Source organism: Salarias fasciatus, chromosome 13, assembly GCF_902148845.1.
Source record: "Salarias fasciatus chromosome 13, fSalaFa1.1, whole genome shotgun sequence".
Classification (NCBI taxonomy): domain Eukaryota; kingdom Metazoa; phylum Chordata; class Actinopteri; order Blenniiformes; family Blenniidae; genus Salarias; species Salarias fasciatus.
The window spans coordinates 19,971,318-19,997,713 of NC_043757.1; the positions used below are offsets into that span (position 1 = coordinate 19,971,318).

The window sequence follows — 26,396 nt, forward strand, 5'->3', positions numbered from 1 at the left end:
AAACAACTTTCACATGATGCCACACAGGACAATCTCTCCTCTGTGTGTTGAAGCTTGACGTGTTAATGTTGAATTGAAGATTGTATGACTACAACATCGCGTTTGAGGATTCTTCACATTTAATAATCTATTAATGGTCTTGTTCTTTTTATAGATGTCAGAAAACTTGTTGCAATTGCCTAAAACCGAAAGTGGAACTTCATTTTGGTGAAAATGGCTCTCAAAAACTCTTGAAAGACAGAAAATAAAACCCTATAAAAGTTATTTGCAAGAACTGCTTGAATCTGACGGTAATTTCAGTATAAAGTGTCATCACTGGTAATAGATGAATTGCAGTTTTCTGTTGTCAAACCACAGGATCAGACATTTAGGCTCATTTTGTTATAAGTGAGAAGAAAAAGAGAGAGAGAGAGAGAGAGGGAGAGAGACCTAAAAATAAACTGTTACCTTCTCCCTTCAAAATCTTGCCTGTGCTTTCTTTGAGCTTTAACTTCACAGCCGTTCTTTCTTTCTGGGATTTATTTGAGCTTTACTAGCTTATAACTCAGAACAGAGGGAGACGTTCCCATGAAATGAACATCAGGTTCATCTTCTTGAATATATCAAGATGTCCAACATATGCAAGTCCAGGCAGTCCGTTACTCTGTTCAGCTAATGGTAAACAAGTGAGAGTGATATGAGGAATTGCGCCTGCAGATATTTCCTTTCTCATAATCCATTAAAGTTCAAGCCACTGAATCAGCCTCACAAACCACACCGTAAACGTTGCACAACAAGAGTTTTCTTCCCAACACCTGGTTATGAATCACTCATCTTTACATGCCACATTATGTTAATGGGCCCTAACCGATTAACACTTTTGCTTCCATGTTATACTCTCCTGAACTCAACAGTAAATACCTTTGAAGCTGCTGCACCCATAATTTGCGTCATCTCAACAATTCACTCTATTCCTTCTTTTTTTTTTTTTTTTTTTTTTTTTTTTTTGTTTTCTAGCCCTGCCATCCTGGAATCCGATGCTTTCCGTTCGGATCTGGCATTATTCAAGTCCGCACAGAGATGTGAACGGAGCAGCTCCTCCTCCGTTACACTCTCCTTGGGGCCATTTGTTTTCCATCTTTTGAGCAGATTAGAGTCATACTGAGTGTGACTCATGCGGAGTGGGTGGATGTCTTTGCAGGGTGTGGTGGGTGAGGGAGCCTACTGGCGCTTGCGGGCCGCCGGAGGAGAAATACAGCATCTAATTTCAGTCATAACTGCATAAAATGTAAATGGAGGGATAAGGAACTTTTTTCATGATTATAACGCAGCTAAAAGCAGCCCTCGTTTCCTCTCAGTTTTGCATGGAGACTGTCAGCAGTGTCACATGTTCACGTGGACGATTTCTAATTTCAGTAGGAAACAGGAAAAACATAAACTGATCCTGCAGCCGCTGCACTGACATGTTGAGGGAGTTTTCAATGCACAGATTGCAGCTACAGCCAAAGTGACTGGAGTATTGACATGTTCCTGCAGTTTTTCCCTTAAGAAAATACACAATGCCGGCTGTAAAGTGGACGAATCAGTTTTACACAAGGATTTCCAGACATTGCTGAGTGTATAACCACAACAGGAGGAGCTCAGACCAACCTGAAAACAGTCAGTTTCTCAAGTGGGAGTTTTCATCTAGAATACACCGTGAACACTGGAAAAGTTACTCTCACAAAAATTTAAACATTTTTGTCACGGTTTTCCAGCACATGCTGGAAATACAGTTTGTCAACAGCTGTGAAGTCAAAGTTTTAGATGCCGTCTTTAGATTACAGGATATTTTTACACGTATACTGAGAATTTCCCTCCATCTTGTGCACAGCTTGATTCAACTGGAGCTGATTCCAGACGACTGTGAGTGAAGGCGGGCTGCACCCTGGACAGGTCGCCAGGGCAAACACACACAAACACACAACCACATTTATACATACGCACAATTTCGAGAAACCGATTGGTCTCAGATGCATATTTTAGGACTGTGGGAAGAAACTTTCTGGGGGAAAACCACACGCACAGGGAGAACATGAAAACTCTGCACACTATGAGCCAAAAGTATTCCCCACACACTCATATTGAAACCTTTCCGTTTCTTTCTTCTTCCTGTTCCTTTTAAATAAACTGAGCCTGTCGGAAAATACAGTTGCTTCTGTCTGTGACGCTTTTGTTTATGGAATAAGTCTTCAGATTTCTGTCAAACATAAAAACACTATCAATTCCTTATTTATTGAATTTCATTCAACATAAATTTTGCTTGTTTGAAAATAGCAGTGGCTCTGATGTTTGATCAAAATGAATGCACTGAATCTATGTTAAATTAACTTCTCAAAGTACATTGAGACTCTTTTGCTGCTTTTTTACTTGAGTTGGTGAGTGAAACCAATATTCATTTATTGTATTTTCATGTTAGAATACACTTTTATAGGTATTCTGGGACTTTCCTGATGCTTTTTAGGATTAGGCAGGCTTATTGGAAAATACTCAAAAAAATCTCAGATTGCAGTCCAAGTGACCATCACAAGATGACTGGGGCTTTTTGTTGCTATTTTCCTTTGAACACATACTATAAGTGACAATACATCCTATAACTACAGTTGACTAATGACCGAGAAGCTGAAATTCCAGATGAAATCTTGAGATTAAGATATATTTCCACGAGTATTGACACTTTCGTGATGCGTTTTTGTCTAAAAGTCCACCCTGGGTTGTAGAAAATACACAGGAAATAGTGGTTTGACTGTAATGACTGTACCTACATAGCCAATGTTTATAGATTCAATTAATGGATTACAGTTTATTCAGGTTTTCCTGTTAGTTTTTACCTTAAAATATGTTGAAAAATGGAGCAGCCCTCTTAGTGCAGAGGCGCATGCCATCTCTGAGGCTAGACAGAAAGTCCAGGTTCAGATACTGACTTTCCTGTGTGGAGTTTGCTCTTCTCCATCATGTGCACCTGGGTTTCCTCCCATGGTCAAACGTGCATATGAGATTAATTAGTGACCCTAAATGACCCTATATGTGGATTTGAGTGTGTGTGGTTGTCTGTCTCTGTGTGTTTGCCCTGTGATGGACCGGATACCTGAACAGGGTGTTTCCTGCTCCACTCATGGTGAAATGGGACTGGCTCCAGCACCCAGCGACCCTGATCAGGGGTCAGTTTGCTATTTTTGAGCACTTTTGATTCAACCATTATATTTCACCACTCAAAAACTAAAAAAAATCATACAATAAACAGTGCATACTGAAAATTGTCACTGGTTAGAGACTGTGTAGACAGTTTCTAAATCAAACCTTTGATTCGAAGTTACATTAAAAGAGCAGCGTCTCTTTCCTTTTGATGTTTTTTGTCTTTAAATATACAGAATATGTTGGAAAAACAGTTAGTTAATGACTGAAGTAAGCATTTATAGAATGAACCATTGGATTACAGTGCATTCGGACTGTGCATGTTGGAAAATACTGCTGGTTCGTGGCTTTGAAGCCTAAATTAGCGGTTTAAATCTTCAGAATAGAATCAGACAACAAGACTGAAACTTTCCTGCTGCCCTTTTCCCCCTTCAAAAGTTGGTTTCTCCCTGAGAAGCTGATATTTTTGGTTTGGAATATATTTTCACGAGCATATTGAGGCTTTCCTTTTACCTTTTCCTTTAAAATAAAGTGTTCACGTTGGAGAACACTGTTGGTTTGGGGCTGCAGACCCAACATCTTCTGGATTGAATTGTCAGATTAGAGTCAAATTTACTTCAACAAGAAAATTGAGACTTTCTGTAACTTTTCCCTTTAAATATACACCGAGCATGTTGGAGAAAAAAAAACAGTTGGTTAGGAGCTGGACCGGTAGTTTATGTTTTTTTTTATGACAATATGCGCTCCAGATGTATTCCAGCTGCAGCAGGATTGACTTCTGCGCACAAAAGATCAACGGAGCCTGAAATGGCTGCAGCCCCCTGTAGGAAAGACAGAGAGGAAGAAATCCCACCTCCTTAAACACACTCCTTTCCTATCCCACCTCCTCCCTCAACTTTTCTTTTCTTTTTTTTTTTTTAAGACTGAAAGCAGTGAGTGGAGGCGGCGGGCAGCGGGAGCGCATCACTTTTCTGTTTCGCCCTCGACTCCGGCGCGCAGGACCGCCGCTTTAATTGGATCCCTCCGGCGCTGTTTTCCTTCTCCAAAGCCTTGCGTTTTCGGTTCGTGCCGTCTGCTACACCTGCCTGCCAAAGCTGCGGAGCGCCGATGGGCGCGGCTGGGAGCGGTGCCCGGGCCTCTCTGTTTGGACTTGTCTGCTGAAGTTGAGTGAAAAGCGCACAAAAGGACGCAGGAGTTGAAGAACATCCCCGCACGGAGCGGCAGCCCCACTTTAAACGCGGACCATCCTGAGAGGACTGCCTGGCTCACTGTCGACTCAAGGTATGGATTTTAATAACACACACTGCACTGGAATCACCTGGAGACTTTTTTTTTCTTAAAGTTGTTTATGCTGGATGTTTATTCCCATCTGGCTGCTTGCATCTCTGCGCTAACTGCTGCGCTCTTGGAGTTTGGTGATGGGCTGTCAAGCTTTTTTTTTTTTTTTTAACCCTCTTTTATATAGGAATTTCTTTAAGTCCTCTTTATCCTATAAGTCCCGACAGTGGGCTTGTTAAGTGCGTGGGTGTATTTGGGATCATTTTTCTGGTATAGTCACCTCAGGATAGTTTTACACCCACTTTTACTGCGCTATTTACATCCGTCTAAATATACTACACTGGCCTTGCACTCTCTTCAAGGGTTTTTTCAGCCTTCAATGTTTGGTGTTGATATCAGTTACAGGATTTGACATGCAAATAAAAGTTTTATAGCTCTAATGAGATGTTAAGAAGTCAGGAATGCACTGGGAAATATTGATTTTCAATGCACCCCAATGTAAAGAAGTCAAATATTTTGTGCTTTGCACACTTGAACTGATAGAAATGATGATATGGCAAACTCTGCTTTGTATTTTAAAGTGGTGTTAAATGTGAGTGTGCTGTAGAATAAGCTCATGCACAGGTAGGGACTGTAGGGTGTGGCGAGCGGATGGTCTTTCAGGGCTGAGCACAGTGTTCCTTTGCCCATCTTTTGTTCTTTTGTTAGTTTGGTCTTGAAAGGTGCAGAAAAGTAAATGCAAAGTTTACTGAAGACTGTAGACCAGTCTGAAGTTTTTCTGAGGCACATGAGAACCGATCGTGTCTGGAAAGTGACCTGGACGTGTTGTGTTTACGCGACTCGCCTGGGGTCTGTTGCCTATTCAGGCCGTCAGATGCAGGCTGCCCAAACAGAAAACTGTTTTCCATTACAGCACGAAGTTGTGGTTTCATAAAAGATGATCACAAGACTGATGAGAGGACAGTTTTCCCATCTTCAGTGGGAATTAATTTTAAATAATGAACTAAACAAGAGGATTGATCTTTAACCCAAATCATTCCTTCCATGTCTTCTTACCCTTGTCCCATAAAACGTTTGCTGAAATCCCCCTTTTTACCACCAATAAGGGATAAACAGCTGGATGTGCATGACTGTGGTCAATATTTTATCATCGTCTCACCAGATAAGATGGGATGGACGAGTTAACAAGGCTCATGGACTTCTCAGAGGAAAAGGGTGAGATTTCTGACTTTCTTCCTCATGTTTTGTTGAGCCGTCCTCATGCTGAAAACAAACCAGTTTGGTAATCCTTTCCAAAACATCTAAGAGTTCGTGCGGCGTCCTCTAAGTGACAAAATCCACCATGCGACTGTGCGTGAGTCCCAGCGACAGCCGTGTGGGATCTTTTTGTCATCGTGTTACAATCATAAGCAGATGGCTCCTGCAGAAAAGGTCGGTCGGGTTTCAGCACTGAGGACTACCAAATAGATTTTTTTTTCTGATTAAAAGGTCACAGCTTGCATAAGTTGTAAATAAAACTTGTAAGATTTATGTGATTCCACTTCTGCGCAGCACTGAGTCACGGTCGTGTCCAAACCGCCCTCCATCCTGCTCAAAAACGTTTGGCTTTGTTTGGCATCACCAGCATGTGACATGATGGGATCTGGGTGAAACTGGCGGCTCACTGCACCATCTGTTGGTACGAAGTGGAATTACAAAGAGGGCCGACTTAGGATAATTCGTTCAGCTTTACCCCGCAGCACAGTACATTAACGTCTTTAAAATGACATTATGATTGCTGTTTCTTGAAATTCTGTCGATTAGACCAGTAGGAAATGATTTAATATATAACATATTGGGCCTTTCGATAAGTTGTATTTGTAAGATAACTAATAAAACCTAATACATTGCTTATTTAGGCCTATGAAATGGTAATGTATTGGAAAAGATGCATAGTTGTGTAAGTGTTGGAAGTTAAATATGAAATCTTGAGGAAAACATTGTGGGTTTTGAGAAAACAATGAGCTCTATAAACTACGTTATGCACAAGACATGAATTAAATCAACTATATTTTTCCACGTGCATCAGCTGTCTCCTCATTTTCGGTTTGAGCCTCGTTTGACCTTCCTACACTGCCTATCCCACTCTCGTACTCAGTTAAAGACGTGTCTGAATTGCATTTTCCCTGATTCGTGTGTCCACTAAAGGTAAACTTCCCTCATTTTGAAACCCGCCAAGAGTCGACCGCTGCTGCTGTTTTCAGTTTGAGGACGAGCTCGTTTTCATTCACAACGTTTCACTGAATATTTGTTGAAAACATGGAATGACTTTATACCACTTGAACAGGTTTGCAGAGAGTTTGAGTTTCATTTGAATGTCTTTGGTGCATCTCCGGTGAATTTTTACCTTCATTTAGGCAGAGCCTCTCAAAAGACCTCAGCAGACTCATTTTCCGTCTCCTTGACTTTAATGTGACGACGGGAGCAGAATTCTGATTTCTCATTGGACGGCATAATGACAGATTGGTGTTGAGCGTTTAAAGGCTCAGTTTGCCAGCACAGTTTTAAATAGGTTCCTTTAGAGACTTTACCTTGGTGGCGGTGGTGGTTTTGTCTGTCTTTTCTGGGGTCTTATTATCACTAATGGCATGCCTTCGCTGTCTCACTTTCCATTTCTCAGGGTGTAAGTCATCCTCGGGGGTTTTCCTCAAGATAGTCACAGCTGAGCGTTAAGGCACAGCTCATCTTTGCTCCGCAGCTCCTGACACAGGATGGGGAGGTCGAGCAACGCCTGATTATATGTTTGGCTTGGACTAAAGAGAAACGTGTAATCCGCCTCTTCCTCTCTGTTTTATGAGTCCTCCACATAAGAAGTGAACTTTACTTATTTTGCACTTTTCAAGCTCTTCAAAGAGTGTAGAGAGGAGACGCAGGAGAAAAGAGGACTTCGAGGGATGTTTGTTTGGTTTTTTTGTTTTTTTTTTCGGTCACTGAACAAACTGCGGTTAAAGTGGTGATCGGTTAAGTACTTTGGTATTAGTGAGAGGAAGGACAAGAAGGAGGAGGAGGAAGAGGAGGAGGAGGATATAAGAGAGCAGGCAGCATGGAAATGAAAAAAAGAAAAAAGAAAATTCAAATCTGGAGTTGAAGCCAGTAAAACATGAAAGGTTGTGGCTGGAAAGCAAAAAGGCCTCCTGGTGGTAAAAGCATGTCATTAGTAATAATAAAACCACCCTGCCAGGTAAACAAACTCCATGTGAGCAGTTTTCAGATTGATTTACTTATAACTTATCATAAGGGACAGACAGGGACCTGAGAGATCTGATTTTGATTCACATTTTTAAGAGTAAATTCAACATTAGGAGTGAACTTGTAATAAAGATATTAGAAATGTGACAAAGCTCAAAGGTTCATTTAATTGTATGGATGATTGAAGCAAAATAAGTTTATTCCATTAAAAATCAAGTGAAATATTCCCCAGAAAAGACTGACTAGTCAGATACTTGATCTACTGGTGGATAGTTTAGTTTATATACAGTTTTTTATTGCTTTTGTAAGTGTTTTGACTCATAAATGGAGGATTTAGTAATAGTTTTTCATGTGTAATAAATCAAATGAAAGACTTGGATAAGAACAGGGATTTAGGCAGTTACTTGGAGAATTTTCTTGCTACTGTTATTCATGGTTAAAAATGATTCTGAAATATTGGAAATGTGAAATTACAAGTTGCATTTGTTTATCAGAAGATACAAATTCTTAAAAAAAAATCAAATTTTTCTTTGAAATGTACAGTTAATGTCAAAAAAAGTTGAACTAAAGTATTATAAATAGAAATAAACTGTGTGTTCAGATCAAGATAGATACTATATACACATTGGGAAACCCAATGTGTATATGGTTTCACAAAAAAAAGTAGTAGTTTTTCATTTTGTTCTAATTAAACAGTAACTTAATGCAGATAATCCCTTTCGCAAAGGAGACGCTGAGTCCGTGAAACAAACTCAGATCTGGGCATGTTGGATGTCAGTCTAGTCTGGATCGGGAGGGATCAAATAAATGGAAGTTTGCTGAAATAACACAGGTTGATGCATGAATGAACTTGAGTGCAAAGCGGTACTAATCATCTCTCTTCTCATCAGTCGTGACTGAAACTTTCAGCTCCACCACCAGACTGACTTCTCTCCCGCCGAGTGAGTCTCCTCCTCAATCGCCTCAATCATTGTCTGCGAACTCGCGGCATAATGCAGTAATTATAGCCGGCCAATGGCGCTGCTTGATGAGTAACAGCCTCTCCGTGTTTTGCCGTGTGTCTTCTCGTTGCCAGAGGGAACCAGCGGATCAAATCACAGGAATATGTCCAGCAGTGCTGGAGGGCTGGGCTTGGAGAAGAATGTCTTAACCCAGAACAGCAGTGGAACCTACTTCTCTTCATGTGAGCGCAGCTTTCCGCCCCTCCTCCGCCCCTCCTCCGCCAGAAATTAGGAAGTTGTGCGTCCGTCTGAGGACAAAGTTTTGAAATGTGATATTCTTAGCCGTCAGAAATCAGCCTTTGTGCGTCTCTGGCGTTTTTGAGAATCCAATTCGAATGCAGAAGTACTGCCAGACATTCAATTCCTGCATTAAAAAGAGCTTTTAGAGGAAAAGTACCTCACACAGAGTTATCACACTCTCTGCCGTCATCACTGTTAGGGAGTTTTCTTTTTTTGGAATTGCACTCCTGAGGTTGTAAAAGAGCTGATCTTTAATACAAACATGAAGTTCTTTCCTTTTTATGAGGTGCAGTTTTCCTCCCACTCTTCTCCCGTAACATGCTTTTATTCCTCACTTATATTAGGGACAGTAAAATTGATGATAAAACTACAGTTAATTCACCGTCGCCCACATATTTCTTCAGTAACTACAAATAAAATCAGGCCATAAAAAGCCAAAGTTGGCAGCTTTTAACAGTTTTTTGAAAAATGTGACTGGAAAAGCGATTCAAAGTATATTCAGTAGATTTGACAGAGAACAACAAGAAACACACAAACAATGTGTTTTGTAAGAGTAAAGTTAAAAAAAAAAAAGTCATTCCTGTTTCATAATATGGAAAAAAAAATCCTTTATAAGCATGACTCACTTGATCACTTAATGAAGATGTCTGGAGAAAAGGGGATTTTTTTTCTACTTCCCTTTTTTCCCCTTATAAGTAACTCCTTGACAAATATTTCAAAACTGTAACTACAGATCAAAAAACATATTTGGAATAAGTTACAGTTAAGAAGTTTGATTTGTTTGGACTAAATAGAGATTTTTTTTTTTTTGCTCACATTTGTGTTTATCGTGACTTTGCTACTTGAAATAAATGGATTTTGAGCGTAAAATTGAACGAGTATACAGTGCATAGTGATCTTCTAGCATTTCTAACAAAACAATGTATTTAGTGAGTCAATAAATGTACCTGTCGAATAAAACATGCTCATGAAATTTACTTGTTTTGTGTAAAACAATTAAATTGATTATATTATGTGAAGAGGCGATAGCAAGAAAACATGTCCCAAGTAATAATGCACAATATAAAACAGTATATAATCAATATAAGGGATTTAGTACACAATGTAGAATATGAATCTGCAATGTAAAATAATATGCGCGCACATTGTAAGATATACAGATCAAATAAAGATAGTTCATGATATCAGATGTCATGGATACAATTAGATATTACAGCCAAAATTTAAGATTTACAACATGAGTCATACTACTGTTCAATATGCTATTTCAATCTGACATGAATTATCGATGAGTATGAAGTGGGAAACATGGATGTAAATTAAAAGCGGCTACACTGAGTGAAGGTTTTCATGTCTGTTTAGAGATCGCTTTCATGTGACATAATCCTGGAAGTGGTTTAGTTTCAGAAGTCAAAAAATAACCTGCTGATCTGATCCCTGATCTGCAGCCTCTGTGGGGCTGAACCCTGGAAGCTACAGCTCCTCGTCCGGGATCTTCTTCGGAGGAGGAGACTCCTCAGGTGGAGGCGAGGGAGGGGGGAGCTACCTGGATGGAGACGGATATGGCAGCGGAGGTGGAGGGCGTGCAGGAGGAGGAGGAGGAGGAGGAGGAGGAGGAGGACGTATCGGAGCAGGTGGAGGAGGAGGAGGAGGTGGTGGGAGTTACATGGTGAGCTCGGTGTCAAAGGTCAGGACCAGCTCGTCCGGCGGCGCCAGGAGAGTGCCGACTGCCAGCTCATCGGGGGGTCTGTCGCCAGGGTTCCGGGAGAGGAAGATCGTGTCCAGCCGCTCGGGAGGCTATGACGGTGCGTTCCTATTAATATACCCGGCCCCGGCGGTCTGAGCCCGGCCAGCAGCTCGGAAAGGTGAAGGAGGCTGGCTCCGCTCACGCTGCTGTTTATACATGTGCTTTGCAGGAAGCTCCAGTGCAAATTCGTCCCCCGAATTCACACGCAAAGATTATGGAAACTATTGTAAGTGAGAGTGACAGCTGAACAGGGCGACACTTTCTCCCAGCGTGAAGGCTTCATGTCTTTGTGTATTTATGCCTTCCTTTTCCCCTTTTTCTCTGCTTTCCTCTCAGGCTCCGGCGCCACCAGAGGGAGGAGCGAAAGCAGAGGTATTCAATACTTTCTCCGGCTACTTTATCCCTTGTTTCTGCACCATCTGACTGTAAAATGTCTTGGCTCATGTTTTGGATTTTTCTTTTCATTATTAAATCAGGATTCCTGTGTGTCTTTGTGTCTTGTGATCTCTTCCAGAGAGCGAGATCAGAGCCAGATTACAGAGCGCCTCCCCTACCGCCTCCAGATGTAAGGCCACTTTAGACCATTTGCTGTAGTTATGCAATTGCTCATAAAGCCACCAAAGATTGTATTTTTTTTTTTTTTTCCCCCTCATTTTGGATCGTGCTCACTGGAAGAAGCACGTGGACGGTGGAAGGTTTTTACTGCCGTCAGATGACTTGGCCCCGTGTTCTTCACGAATTCACATTCCACTTCTCACATCCAGGTTTATTTATGTCCGTGAAATTTCGATTATGAACACATGTGCAGTTTAGTTCCCCCTAACAGAAGATTCACATCAGCAAAAAAGGAGAGAGAGAGAGAGAGAGAGAGACAGAGAGAGGGGCCGACGGCGAAACAATGCGTCTGTTGGCATGGCGGCCGTGTGGGGAAGAAGTCAGGGAGCGGATTTCTGTGGCAGCGGCGATGGCACACATGAGTCACTGTTTGCAGCTTTGGAACAAAACAGAGGAAATCCAGAAAGGGGCAGATGCTCACCACTCCCCCTGCTGATTCAAGTCTTTCACTGCTGTTATACAATGCACTTTTTTTTCTTTTTTACAGAGAAACCTTAAATGCCCTCTGCTGGGTGTCCGATTACCCTGCTGTGCTTTTTATCAAAGTTGAAGGAAAACCATTGTTAGAGCGAATGTTTTCAAAAGAAAAGTTAAACTTTCGAAAGTACTTCCTTCTTTATTCTACCTTTCAAACAATAAGAACAACTTTACAAGAGCTAGTTTGGCACAATTTCAGATACATTTATACATATATCTAATTAGGTCTGTACTGCATAAGTAAAACACCTGGCAAGCTTCACAATCAATCAGCCTTTATTTAGGAGCACTTGTCATGTAATAAATGTACCACAAAATGCTTTGCGTGTTAAAAACAGATGCTCTTTGACCACAGACATACTGTCCTGGAGCATCTTGTCCTACTGTCCTGAATCAATCCCTAAAAATAAACAAAGTGCTTGACAATAAAAGGAAAGCAAGGAACAGAAGGAACTTAGAATAATTTAAAAATATGATGTCAGAAATCATATAAAACACAGATTAACTGAAAAACAGTTTGATCACACAACTAGCGGATTGTGATCAAACCCATAAGGAGTTAAAATATGTAGTCTTTCGATGCTTTCTGGTACCAGAGTGAAGGAATTGCAGTCATCTAATGTGGAGGATATGAAAGCATGAATTACCTTTTCGAACTCAGCAGAACTGAGAAATTAAGTTGATTAAAACAGGACTGTGCAACCAGATTGCTGCAGAGCTCCTCGCAGCCCGCTGTCCCGGTGGATTCAGTGGGACATACAGCAGCATGTCATCTGCATAAATTCATGCTATAGTTGCACAGAATATGCAATAAAGGTGGTGCGATTATCTAACAAGTGCAGGATTGACCTTGTGTGTATCAGAGAAGAGGGGAATGCAAGAAGAAAGCACATTCCAAAGAGAAACATCTGTATGACAGATATAAGAAAAGCCAGACTGGGCTTTTACTACAAACACCAACGTTATGTTTTAGGCAACTCAGTAAAAGATTGAGGTGCATTGTGTTCATTAATTCCTTCCTCAAAAATATTATCAAACAGCCTTTGCTAAACTCGGTTACATATAAACACATAAGCATAGTAAGCAAAAAAGAAAAATAACTTTTTTTTTTAAAGCTAATTAACTTATCAGATTGCAGTTATTATCATATTACCTTTTGGCTCTGGTAAATTGTGATATTAATTCAGACGTATTGCATTTATTTTACCATATTAATGTATTAAATAGGTGTATTTATTAATTGTGTTACTGAAGATCCTCACCTCGACAATCACCTGACTAAACAACAAATTTAGTATTGGTCCATTCAGCTGACTAACAAGTGATTAATTAATTTACTGGCTGTTTTCCTGTTTTCTCAAACATTAAAAAAAATCATTGACATTATTCATTTAAAAGACACCTTTTAGTACCCCATGTGTACTGGCTTTCCGTGGAGAAAATCCATGAAAGGGAAAAAGTAAAAAAAAAAAAAAAAGTCAAAAAATTCAATCTAATTTTCACTGATTTCACACAAAACAAAAGGAATCCTGCAACACTTCTCACTCTACTGCGACTGACTGACTGGGTATTGTTGCTCTGCAGGGACGGAGCTGGACGACGTGAAGAAGCTGCTGAAGGGCCGCTCCAACAGCGTCAGCCCCACCCGCTCCTCCAGCGCCTCCGTCACTCTGCCCGTCCCGAAAAAAGCCAGCGTGGAGACCCGGACGGTGTCCGTGGCCTCTCAGTCAGGTATACCATTACCAGGACTCGTTCTGCAGATACTCTGTCTGGTCCCCGATGATTTGGGGGGGCGACCTCTTCTCGTACAGCTGCTGCTGCTGAGCATCTGGTTGTCTGGAAGTTCTTCAGACAGAGGCGGGCTAATAATAGAGGAGGCTTCAGGAACTTGAGGAGAGTTCAGTGCTATTCTGAGAATGTCAGCCACAATATCGCCACAATCTGCGGCGGAACATGACCTCAGTTTATTATCAAGCAGACGGTGAAGGAACCTGTGTGTTCATTGTGGAAGTATTCATGAATTCATTGTTAAAAATAATGCAGAAATCTGGTATCCATCTGGTCGTGATGTAAGTGTTTTTTTTAACTCTAGTAATTATTTCAGAAATTAAAAACAAGTTCTAAAAACGTTCGTAGTGTTGCAATTACATTATACATCAGAGTTCTTGCAATATGAACAATCAGGCATGTTTTTACAGCTTTCCAGGACAGAAGGATCCTGAAGTAGTGTTCATATATATTTAAGTATATATTTAGGGACTAACACAGAACAATGAAACCCAGCTTTAATAAAAATGAAATTAAGAAATTTTTGAATAAAGAGTAAAGTGATTAAAGGAATGAAGAAATCAGAAACAGTAAAATCCTGTTGGACAAAATTATTATTATTAATAAAGGAAGACTTTTTTTTTTTATAATGACTGAGGTTGTATTTTGTATCATTGCAGTTGTTGCAGAGAGATACTTTGTTCCTTTGGAAATACTTCAATTGTTTTCATCTTGTGATGCAGTGATTGAGTAAAAATTAAACAAGCTCATGATCAGGAGTTTGCTGTTTCCAATCCCAGAGCCAGTGGGGGAAAACCACTGAATGCTTGTTCTTCTGTTTGTTCTTTCCAGAGATTTCCTCTGCGTACGGTTCTGGTGTGAGGTCCGGAGGGTTCAACACTATCGACCTGTCCGGCCTGTATGACACCGCTCTGACCACCGGGCAGCTGGACACCGGTGTGAAATCAGGCCAGTACGACATCACGGTGAAATCCAGCCACTACGACTCCGGTGTCAAGTCCAGCCAGTACGACGGCGGCCTCAAGTCGGGACAGTTCGACGTCGGGGTTAAGTCGGGGCCGTTTGACACGGGCGTGAAGTCGACCCGCTATGAGACGACCACGGTGCGGTCGGGGGGGTACGACACGCTGGACTCCGCCGTCCCGACCTTCTCCTGGTCCACCACCACGCTGCCCGCCGGCTCCACCACCGTGATCTCCGGCAGCACCAACACCTACACCTACCAGACCAACAACATATCCGGGGGCACCCTGCCGCTCACCCCCACCTCGCCCTCCTCGCTGTCAGGTCAGACCCAACATACATGAAGTTTCTTGACTTTTCGTTGTGTGGATCTTATTCCACAGTAGCTTCATCATGCGCTTGTCGGTTTCCGTTTCCAGTTTACGGCTTTCAGAACAACCTGGCGCCGACATCCGGCAGTGTGCTCACCACCAGCGGAGCCAACGTCAGCGCCAACCTCGCAGGTACGGCAGCACGTCTTCACCGTCACAGCATCCAATACTTTCTGCTCGCTCAGCACCGAAATTCACCATCGTCGCCGTTTATTTGTTAGGATACGGCGTCCAGAAGAACGTGTCCAACGGCGGCGCGGTCATCGGCACCGGGGTCTCCACAGGTGAACCTGCGGCTCCTCCAAACCAGACTTTCTTCTGAAGAGTCAACCTGAACAGTTACTGACTGACTTTTAATTCCAGCCACAAGAACTCAGTCTGAGGATTCCTTCAAGAGAGACTACAAGTTCTCCCTCTGTGATAAGGAGAACGTCTCAGGAAAGAAGGGCCAGGAGACAGAAATGCTCATTCTGGCCAAAGACAGCGGGAAGCAGTTCACCAGCAGCAGCAGCGTTCATGTAGGAGGAGGAGGTGAGGCCATGAAAGATGCTTCTGTTTTCTGTTCAGTCCTCTCATCCTGATTGACTGTGTTTAACAGATTTAACCCAAATCTTCCTATAGAAGTGAGAACCACTAGTTAAAGCATTATTTGTGTTTAATATTAACTCAATTGGAAAAAAATAAACAGAAGAAATACTGATAAGGCAATTACATTTCTCCATTTCAGGGTCGCTTTCAGGAGATTCCATAAAGAAGGAGAAGCTGATTTCCAGCTACAGCGAGACGGTTCCGCTGAAGGCAGAGACGGGCAACTTTCAATGTGAGCATCCGTCCGAGGCGTCCTCACGTCTCTCTGGACCTGGAAGCAAACCTGTGACAGCCATGTCTTTCTTTTTACAGACGGGTCTGGGTCTGGTGTTGTCATGAAAGACAAAGCCACCTATGCAGGTAGCTCATTTCTTTTTTAACTTAACAAAAATCTATCCAAAACCTTGTTTCTTTTGCATTTCTCTGCTTCAGCTTGACTTTTTTTTTTTTGGGCAATTTTTCAGTAAAAATCAGATTCTCTGATGCTGACGATAACTGAATGTTTCCAGAGATTCACCGGGACAGCGGCATATTCGGAGGCGGAGGATTCTGCTGCTGCTCGGACTCCTGCTGCTCCTGGTGGAAGTGGCTGCTGGGTCTGCTCCTGCTCTCCCTGCTCCTGCTCGGACTGCTGTTCGGCCTCATCGCTCTGGGTAAGGCCGAATGCATTTAACGCTTCATCCCAATATAGACAAATAAAAAAAGCCCAGGCGTTGTGAGTCAGTACATCTGCTCTGCCTGAGCTTGTTTTGGAGCCATTAAATCAAGTTTTTCACTTTTTACAAGCAAGTGAGTGTTATTTCGCAGCGCTATGAGACAGTAAACTCACGCTTCTCCCTGGAAATCTGATCCCTGGTTTACTCCCCCGCTCCCATAAAATCTGGCATTCATTGTTCACAGGGCAGCTTTGGAAATTGTTGCTTGATGAGATCAGGCTCAGTCGGTTTTGCCCGCAGCAGGAAAGTTGGGGATTTATCTTGGTAAAGGTGTGATGATAAGAGGGTGGGAAAAAAAAACATTTACCGTCTGTACAAAGTCTATTTATAACTGAATGTGAGCCTGAAGGACGGACAGAGTTTATCAGTCTTTATCAGTGAGGAGAGAAAGTTCACAGAGTTCAGCCGGTGATGGTTTTTGTTTAAATTTATTTGTGCGACACTTAATATGTTAAAGATAAGATAAGAACGTATTTGTCCTGTGATGTACATGGACTGTATATAGTACAACAGAATATAGAATTTGGAAATGCATACTGTAAAATAACATATTTATATGTATCTGTTACATCCTCAAATACAGAAGTGTCTTATATGTAATAAATGTATTACTTTTTACATCCATAAATAAGCTTATGAGGGATATTGAAGATGGTTGGAAAAACAATGTATATGGGGCCTGATGTTTTCAGACTGAACCACAGGGATGCTGTGAGGATGTGGGGGATATTTAGTGACTAAACATTCACGTGTTTTTCCAGCTGAAAGCTGCGTTACCACGAACACAGATCTTTATTTTCATCAGTCCGAACACTTAAAATCTCAGGTTGCTTTGATATTGAAGTTATCGTACAGTAAATGTAATAAATGTCTGTTGAACCATGTAGAAGCTGGAAAACAAGCAGCGGGTGGCTGTTTTTATACTCCCCAGGTTTTTATTTTCAGGCTGAAGCAGCAGTAACATTTGACAGGGATCACTAGAATCTGAAAACTGCTCTGAACAGATTTTTTTTTTTCTTCAGTTGGTTGTTGCTTTAGCTGTAGTAAAACGGTGAAGATGACCTGCAGAGCGGCTTCACAGCTCCAAAACAAGACTAAAAAAGGCCCGTAGCGAGGGGAGGGTTTCCAGCTCAATGCCCCAGATGTGAGGAGCGCTCGGCTTTTAATGGCCGCCAGTGAATCAACAGGCGGGCCGAGGCTGTGTGTCGTTCAACTCCTGACCGCAGCGGCGACAAAGTGCAGATTTTACTATTAATCAAACTTCTCCTGCTCCTCTTTTTGGAGGATTTGGGAAGAGAGTGTTCAAGCCAACTCAGGTTCACCGTACTGATGAATATCTGCAGCTGAAATAATCCTAACGTTGTGTTTTGGTGTTTCCCAGCTGAGGATGTGAGGAAGCTGAAGAACCGTGTGGCGGCTCTGGAATCTGAGTCCGCCGTCACATCGGCGAGAACCAGTAAATTCTCCGGTACCAAGAACGACATCTACCTGAACGGCGCCGCTGGAGCTGGAGCAGGCGGCGGCGTTGACAACACGATACTGCTGGGTGGTGGAGCTGGCAGCAGCGGCGGCGGCGGGTCTACGACACGAGTCGGTGTCGCTGTTGGTGCTGGCGGCGGCGGAGGCGCTGCTGGAACCAACCAAGTCGACGTAGGACTCAGCGGCGGTGCCGGGTCTGCTGGAGGTGGCGGAGCAGTGGCGGGAGCTGGTACTGCTGCCCGAGCTGGAACCGTCGGCAGTTCTGCAGGCGGAGCCGGTGGCGCCACGTCTGGCAGTGGCACCGTCGTCGGGACGGGCGTGAGCGGCGGAGGATCGTATATAGACGCAGCTTATCTGCAGATGGCCATCCAGAACATGCTGAGGTCCGAAATGCAGTCGCAGGCATTCAGAGGTAGTGTATGCACACACACACACACACACACACACACACACACACACACACACACACACACACACACGGGTACACTCGTGTGTTCACAGAACTTCACTGAACTGTCGTTTTCGGTCTCAGCTTTGCTGACGTCCACTGTGCAGTACGAGAGAGGACAGCCGGGACCCAAAGGTGACGTTCAAAATCACTGATTCTGTGGAATCTAATCAGAATCTGCGGATTGAATTAGTCTCATCTCTTGGTTTTAACCTCATGATCAAACGTCTTTTCATATTTCCAGGTGATGCAGGTTACCCTGGACCTCCAGGTGAGGAATAAAAACAGATTTACCTTCATGCATCGCCAGTATTTCAGTCATCTGAGTGGTTTCTCTGACTGTGACGCCTGTTTCCAGGTCCTCCTGGTGTGATTGGACACACTGGCCCCGAGGGGCCCAAAGGACAGAAAGGAAACACAGGTTTGTTCAGGGCCTCGCCGCAAATAATGTTCCTGTTCGGATGATTTTAGAGTAACTGAGGTTGTAAACTTTCTAAACAGGCGATCATGGACTGGAGGGGCAGCAGGGCTTGCGGGGTCGTGAGGGCCCGACCGGCCCCAGAGGCGAGCCGGGACTTCCAGGAATTGGAATGAAGGGTGACAGAGGTACGGCTCACACCCACGGCGTCAACACGGCGTGGAGAAAAACGGCTCCTCAGAAACGGTTTGCTTGATGTTTGTCATGTTCAGGAGCTCCAGGAGATCCCGGTGTTCCTGGACCTGTGGGCAGCCCCGGACCGAAAGGTGAAAACACGAAACTCCTTCACGTAGACATACCCGTTCAACTCAAGACCCCACCGGCCCTTTGTTTTTTTGGCGTGCACCAGTCATTCATACTATCTTTTCTGTTGTGTTCTCATTCAGTTTTTTCATTTGTCTGTTGTGAAACACCTCATATTATCTAACTTCTTTGACAAAATGTCAAGAAAAAAACACCTACATTCCTGTTTCACTGTCTTCTTTTACACGTAAATAAACTTGTGAATTCCTTCCTCATGGTGCAAGTCCTGGAGAGACCGCCAGGTGGCAGCATAGAGTAGATTTATATTCAACAGGTCTCAAAAAGCCCCAAATCTGAACATGCTTTTAAAAAAAGCTCATATCACTGCTGCAGTAATCCACCGATTCACTGTTGTATCAGTTGGTAAACATGTAAACAACACAAAGACAGTAAATATAGTCCAACACTTTTATAAATAGCCTGATTTTCTGGTTGATTTCTGTTTTATTTAATTTAGTTACTTCACCTGAATATGAAGGTTTTCCAGTTCTGCTGTGATGTGTGATTATGTGTGTTTTTGCTTCAGGTGAATCAGGATTTGGACTTTCTGGACCTCCAGGTTAGTTTGTCTCATTCATTAGTTAAGATGCTGTTTAAAAAGAAAAAAAAAGTAAAGAAAAGAAAAGAAAGCCTGAGCTGTGCTTTCATTCGGTTCCTTTGTGATGGTTTTCAGGTCCTCAGGGTTTCCGTGGGGAAGCAGGACCACCTGGGCCTAAAGGTGAGCGACATTCAAACTTCATTTCCCGCCAAATGTGTTTCACTTTGTCGAGGCGTCTCACCAACACGCCTGTCCCTCTGCAGGGGAACGAGGACGTGATGGATCATCTGGACCTAAAGGTTTGTTCTGACTCTCTTCAGGTTTCTACAGACATGTGGAGTCAGGAAATGTTTTTAACCATTTTTTTTTTTTTTTTTTTTTTTTTTTTGTGCATGTTAGGTGACTCTGGTGACAGAGGTCTCAGAGGTCTGCAAGGTGAGCGTGGCTTTCAGTGCATAACTCTGTTTGTTAAAATCACATCAGATTTTAAACAGGTTTTAATCCAGCTGTGTCTCTCCTCAGGGGAAGCTGGGTTACCTGGGTTGCAGGGTTCAGCTGGAGAGAAAGGGATCAAAAGGATCAATGGGTGAGTCAAAAGCTTTAAAACATAAATTATATGAATCATGACGCAGAAATAAAAAACTTTCCTGCAGTCTTCACTGGTTTCTGTTCAGATTTGCCGCTCTACTATGACAGATGACAAATGCTCCAACTAATATATACTAATCCAAATATCCAACTATTCACATTTATTTTTTGTTATTATACGTGTTTTATATGTTTTCTTCAATCATTTGCGTTGCATCATCTCTGCTTTGAAAGCCTCATCTGTATACTGCCTCACTTTTCTGCCAAAATTCAATTTATAATCTTTTTTTTAAATTTTTGTTGATAACATAAAGTTACATTGTAGCATTTTAAGAAATGTTGCTTTTATGATAACATCTTTATCCTCTTTTCGCCATCAGGACCGCCTGGAGTGGACGGAGTTAAAGGATCAAGAGGTGAATACTTAAGTCTAAGCACAAGTAGAGTAAATGTAATAGATTCAGTATGATTACAGATTTTTAAAAAAAATAATGCTGAATTACAAACTTGTTTGGAATTACACATTTCTGAACACAGATCCTGCTTTAATTTGTGTCTCCTCAGGCGACCCGGGTCCTGCTGGGCCTCCGGGACTCAGAGGTCCTATCGGGCCTCCTGGAGATTCTGGGATTCCAGGTAACGTCGCGTCTATGAAACATTTAGCTTCAGCTGATTGAATATGAGTTCATAATATGTTTTTATCTGTAGGAACTCCTGGGCTTCAAGGACCACCAGGTATGATTCAGACCATGAAGAAATACATGTTAAAGTTAATAACTTCATCTATTAATGTGTAACTCAATGATGATGTATTGATTTTTTTTTTATTTTTAGGTATCGCAGGAAATCCAGGAAGACCTGGCGCCAAAGGTACGACTGTCTCTTTATCTAGACTCTGACATTTTAGTGCTGTGAGTAACTGAATTTGAAATAAAATCCATATCTGGCTATTTTATTAATAAACAAGCATTTAGGCATTTAGCCACAGTTCAGTTGATGTAGTTCTTCCTTTGTGCGTTAGATGGCAGTGTTCAGTCAGCGTAGCACCTTCAGTACAGCTATTTGGAATTTCTGCGTTTTTCATCAGTTGTTTTTAATGGGAACTTTTAAAAGTCTTGTTTTTTTTCTTACAATTTTTTCTAATTGTTTGAGTGCTGACTCGATGAATGATTTGAAAAATCCAAAAAAGAGTGAACACATCAGTGAGGCTAAAAGAAATTGAAATAAGATAAAAAAAAGTTAGTTGTTTTGTAAGTTATTGAAAAAAAAGGATTCCACGTCTTATGTAATAATAATCCACAATAAACTCTGTGATGATTTAATCCTGATGAATCTCACACCTGGACTTGTTTCAGGTGAACCTGGTTCGGCTGGAAGAATCATCAATGCAGGTATGAAACCATCAGGCGTGTTTTACGGACCGCCGTGTGTCTGAAACCACAGATTTGAACTTCGCCTTCATGTTGCAGCTGGCTCCTCTGCCGTCGGGATCCCCGGACCCCCCGGTCCGGCTGGACCCCCTGGGCCCGCCGGTCCTCCAGGATTATCAGGTCTGGAGAATATCTTTGACATTTAGCATGAAACAGATTTTAACCATGTGATCGTGTGAATCTGACTTTCCTGACTTTCTCGCTCAGGTCCGATCGGCCCTGCTGGTCTGCCTGGCCAGCCTGGTATGTTGCCGTTCTTTCAGTTTAAAGTTGCTTTACTGTTTCGACGGTCACCTCACCTGTTGTTTGTTTGTGTTGAAAGGTCCTAAAGGCGACAGAGGCTATAAGGGAGACCAGGGAGAAGCAGGAGTATCAGTGAGAACCAGTGAGAGTGTTTCCTCCACCAGGACTCAGAGTGAGCAGCTTTTACTCACAGATAGTAAACTCAGCGGGAGAATCTCTTCAAACGTTCCACTTGTCAACTCTTCACTTTCATCTCTGCTTCAGGTCAGTACGGAGCTGCTGGAGGCTCCGGGGTCACACTGCTGCCTGGGCCACCCGGTCCACCAGGACAACCCGGGCCTCCAGGACGTCCAGGTACGTCAGACTAAAACAACCTTTAAATTTCGTCACCTCCTTTTTCCATTTGATTTTATCGGTTTTCTTTGAGGCTTTGTCCTTCTGTTGGCGTCTCTCACTCTAGCAAATCTGTTTCCTTTTAGGGGATTCAAGACAAGGACCTCCAGGACCACCTGGACCTCCAGGACCAACAGGTGAGTTGGCGTTTAGGACCATCAGATATGTCCTCTGTGTCTCCCACCTGTTTTTACTGATACCAGTAGTGATCATTAGCTTCAGCTCGTCCAGCTCCTCCATCGTTACGTTGCTGCTGTATGTTGGATTTTAGGATTTGACCCTTGACCCTCTCTCTGGTCTGGTCTGGTATGATTTGACCCTTGACCCTCTCTCTGGTGTTTCAGGTTATGGCAGACCTGGACCCAAAGGAGACAAGGGAGACATGGGCTTTTCCTCCAGCTCTGGTACCGTCTGAACCTGAACCTGAACCTGAACCTCAGCTATTTCCTGCTTTAGTTTTGACTCGGAAACACGACATGTTGCTCTTCTTTCAGGATCCTATTACCCTGGACCACCAGGACCTCCCGGACCACCTGGGCCTGCTGGACCTGCTGGGCTTAAAGGATCACCAGGTGACCAGCTGGACCTGCTCCGGTACTCTGTTGTTTAGGTTTCTTTGCTCTTCACTCACCATTTCCTTTATTCCTTCAGGTTCTCCTGGACCAAGAGGATACCAAGGTAGGAATCTGACTTTTCCATTTTCATTTTGTAGCTACTATAAAACGCCACACATGATTATGAGCGTCAATTTAAAACAAATCTGTTTTTTGGGGCTTCAGGTGAACCAGGAACTCCAGGACGACCAGGAAGCTCAGAGAGAGGTGAGGCCTCCGCTCACTTCTCAGATGGGACCAATAACATGTCCGAAGCGTCTTCTGATGAAACCTGTTCGATCTTTCAGTCTCAACTTATTCTGGTGGACCGGGACTTCCCGGTCCCCCGGGTCCTCCTGGGCCCCCGGGGGTGCCTGGCCAGCCGGGCTCCTTCTCCTCCTCCTCTGAGATGCGGCAGTACGTCTCTGAATACATCGGTAGGTGACGGCCGGCCGCCTGCGGCCGACACCGGAGACACCGTTCTAGTTTTAACCTTCTGCTTCTGCTTCATGCAGGCAGAGCCACGAACGCTGGTCTCCAGGGACCTCCAGGTCCGCCCGGGCCTCCGGGTATTCCTGGAGGCTTCACGGGCTCCATCGACGACATCTCCACTCGAATCATCGCTTACATTCAGCGTGAGGATCCTGATTGTATTAAAATGCATTGGTGGGTCATTCTAGTAGATTGGATCTAACCTAACTGACCTTCCTCTCTTCAGGTTCTGGCTCAGGTCTTAATTTAGGTGTACAGGGACCTCCGGGACCACCTGGGCCTCCTGGACCTGCATCTGGATCCTTCTCGGTCGGCAGCCTCATCGCCATGCTTCAGAGTGAGTCCGAGTCCGAGTCTGAGTCGGGACCTTCAGAGTCATCTCACTGAGAGGAGGCTGAGCCTTGGTGTCTCTGCTGCAGGAGACGACGTGAGGAGGTACCTGTCGGGACCGCCTGGACCACAGGGACCTCCGGGACCACCGGGGGCGTCGGGAGGTCTGTCGGGCTATTCGGGCAGTTACACCGTGGAGGAGATCGCCAACTACGTCTTCAACATCATGAACGGTGAGCGTGCCGCCGGCCCCGAGGCGGACCGGTCCAGAGGCTGGACCCAGACTCACGGTACCTGATCTATCTGCAGACAGAGGAATCGCCAGAGGGCCTCAAGGACCACGAGGTCCTCCTGGGCCTCCGGGACCCTGCCGTCTCAGGAGGGTCCGGCTTCACCACCGCCACCATCGACTACTCTGCTCTGATAAGAAGTAAGATGAGAAGAACACTCCTCTTGATCTGCTCGATCTGGACCCGGATCTCCCTCGCTCATCATCTTCCTCCCATCTTCATCCACCCAGATCCAGACTTCCGCTCCTGGATCAGTTCAACTGTACGGCAAGGCGCCCCTGGTCCTCCGGGCACCCCGGGCCAGCCTGGCCCTCCTGGTCCTCAGGGGCCGCCGGGAGTCTCCACCTCCACCGTGTACGGGTTGGGAGGGCGTGGCTACAGCATGGAGGACATCCAGCGCTACCTGCAGAGTGAGTCACCCACCAGAACCCGTCTCACTGCAACAAATCCCTGAAAACATCACTGTTTTTCTAATTTTTGTTTAGTCATTCCACAGAGAAATACTTGAAGTCTCTGCTCACTTTCAGGTTCCGGGTTCAGAGGTCTTCCTGGTCCTCCTGGTCCTCAAGGCCCTCCAGGCCCTCAGGGTCCACCCGGCGGTTACTCTGGGTCGGTTTCCTACAGCGGAACCTTCCCTCGTGAGAGCATCCGCGCTGAGCTGGAGCAATATCTGACCAGTAAGCTCCCAGCATGCCACAGGAGATCACATCCGGCCAGAAAACCAGCGAACAGGACTCCTGATCCTCCTGCCTCTTTCCTTCCAGGCGACAGCGTTCGTCGAACCATCACCGGACCTCCGGGGCCTCCGGGTCCGATGGGCCCGAAGGGAGATCGCGGCGAGCCGGGTTTGATCCAGAGCTACACGCAGAGCCAGAGCTATGCTCAGGGCGATCCTCGCTACAGCTCCTCACGCGGCGGAATCGACGTCAACGTGCTGGACTACTCCAACGTCGCCGCCAAAGTCTCAGACTACATCAAGAGTGAGTGCCGAGGAAATCGTGTCTATAAAACCTTGAAAAGTCGCACCATCCAGGCCGACTCCAGTTCAGGAGGCGGGGTTTTAGGGAACGAGGCCGGTGTCAAATTACCAGCGCAGTCGGATCAGAATGAAGAAGAAATCTCTTGTGAACGTCCTTGTGCAGGTCAGGGCCTGCTGCAGGACTACGTGGGCGACGGGTCTCTGAGGGCCAACGTCCGAGCCATTCAGGGTCCGCCCGGACCCCCCGGTCCCCCCGGAGTGCCTGGTCACAGCCGCGTCTTCGCGTCGTACGGCAACATCACCGCCGACCTGGTGGACTTCTTCAGAGGTGAGAGAGCCAAGGTTTCTGAAACAATTCCGTGTCTCGTCTTCTTCTTAACCTCTGCTCCTCTTCCTCAGTCTATGGCACCATTCCCGGCCCCCCCGGGACCCCCGGACCAAAGGGAGAAAGAGGTTACCCAGGGCCCAGAGGAGAGAAGGGTACTTTTACATGATTCTTTAATGGCTGCCAAGTCGAGCAGAGTTTTCGTGACGGAACAAAGCTGAGTGTGTTTCTGTGCGATTCCAGGCGATTCCGGACCGCCAGGTTTGCCTGGACTGCCAGGGGTGTACACGGTCCAGATTCCACACCGGCAGAAGAGGGACACAGGTACGAGACGTCAGATCACGGCGTCGGACTCGATCGAACATGATTAAACGCTTCAAACCAAGTGACGCTGCTGTTTTTTTCCCCCTCCGCTGCAGGTGAGACGGTGGTCAGTCGCCGCCGCCATCGCCGCCACACCGGCAGTGCCTAAAAGGTCGGACAAACTACTGGAGCACGTCGCGTTTCATTTCAGATTTTCCTCAACTTCTTTATTTTGTTTTTTTTTTTGTTTTTGTAGGTCAATAACTGTACCAATGCAAAAAAAAAAAAAAGCTGGTTTTTGCTGTTTCCATTTGTAGAAAAGTCAGTGTGAGTGAATAAAAGCAGCCATGAAATGCATCAGCGTCTTTAAAGCTTTAGTAGAGGTTAGGATTCAGCTGCTGGTCGGTGTTTTTGGGACACAGACCTCCGTTTCTTTCATTGTTTTTGACATATGGGTGTATAATGTTTACTTTGCTTCGCCAGATGCTTGCCGTCACTTTGTTTTTCCCCCCCACAGGGGCATCCTCATCTGAGAATATATATATTTTTAAAGCAATAACAAGCAGTTGCTGATATTTCAAATTGCACTTTGCATCTTTTTTGTTCCACTGAGTGTCTGGTGTACGTTTGTTTTTTGTTTTTTTTGTAACTGTTGCCTTTTGAGGATTATATTTGTACTGAGGATTATGTAGGCGTTAACAGTATCTGCTCCCACGATCCAAATTATCCGAAACCTTTTGCTCCATAAGTGCATAGGTCACTGCATCCTGTCGACTCGGTCTCAGATGGTTTTAGGACGGGAGGGGGTTTTCCACTTTAACGTTCATGGCTTACTTGAAAGGTTGGTATAATTGAAAGAAGAGACGTGAATCACGTTTGTGTGACTGAAACCGCAGCGACTCGAATGATCACGATCGATTGGATTGTATATTTTTGTGTAAAAGCGCACTGAATTTGATATATTTTCTTTATACCTTTACATGTTGGAAGAATAAATTATAAAGTGTTCCCGGGTTGTT

General features: G+C 44.2%; 1 protein-coding gene across 1 annotated transcript; it reads left to right on the plus strand.

Moving 5' to 3' along the window:
* The first annotated feature begins 4,097 nt into the window (after positions 1-4,097).
* Positions 4,098-26,385, plus strand: col17a1b (collagen, type XVII, alpha 1b). The gene is given in 56 exon segments (XM_030106119.1): positions 4,098-4,434; positions 5,594-5,646; positions 8,550-8,600; positions 8,735-8,842; positions 10,349-10,483; positions 10,535-10,705; positions 10,817-10,873; positions 10,984-11,019; positions 11,162-11,212; positions 13,324-13,470; positions 14,359-14,814; positions 14,910-14,993; positions 15,083-15,145; positions 15,225-15,392; positions 15,589-15,681; positions 15,762-15,809; positions 15,959-16,102; positions 17,547-18,056; positions 18,177-18,227; positions 18,337-18,363; positions 18,451-18,513; positions 18,594-18,698; positions 18,783-18,836; positions 19,400-19,432; positions 19,547-19,591; positions 19,675-19,710; positions 19,811-19,852; positions 19,940-19,974; positions 19,976-19,997; positions 20,380-20,415; positions 20,564-20,635; positions 20,708-20,734; positions 20,834-20,869; positions 21,355-21,390; positions 21,469-21,549; positions 21,637-21,672; positions 21,752-21,844; positions 21,937-22,026; positions 22,152-22,202; positions 22,410-22,469; positions 22,560-22,637; positions 22,717-22,743; positions 22,845-22,886; positions 22,967-23,095; positions 23,174-23,293; positions 23,377-23,487; positions 23,570-23,713; positions 23,790-23,844; positions 23,846-23,910; positions 24,001-24,180; positions 24,298-24,447; positions 24,535-24,750; positions 24,913-25,077; positions 25,149-25,229; positions 25,318-25,398; positions 25,494-26,385. Coding segments are annotated over 55 exon segments (5,193 nt in total). The 5' UTR covers positions 4,098-4,434; positions 5,594-5,603; the 3' UTR covers positions 25,547-26,385.
* Positions 26,386-26,396: the final 11 nt, after the last annotated feature.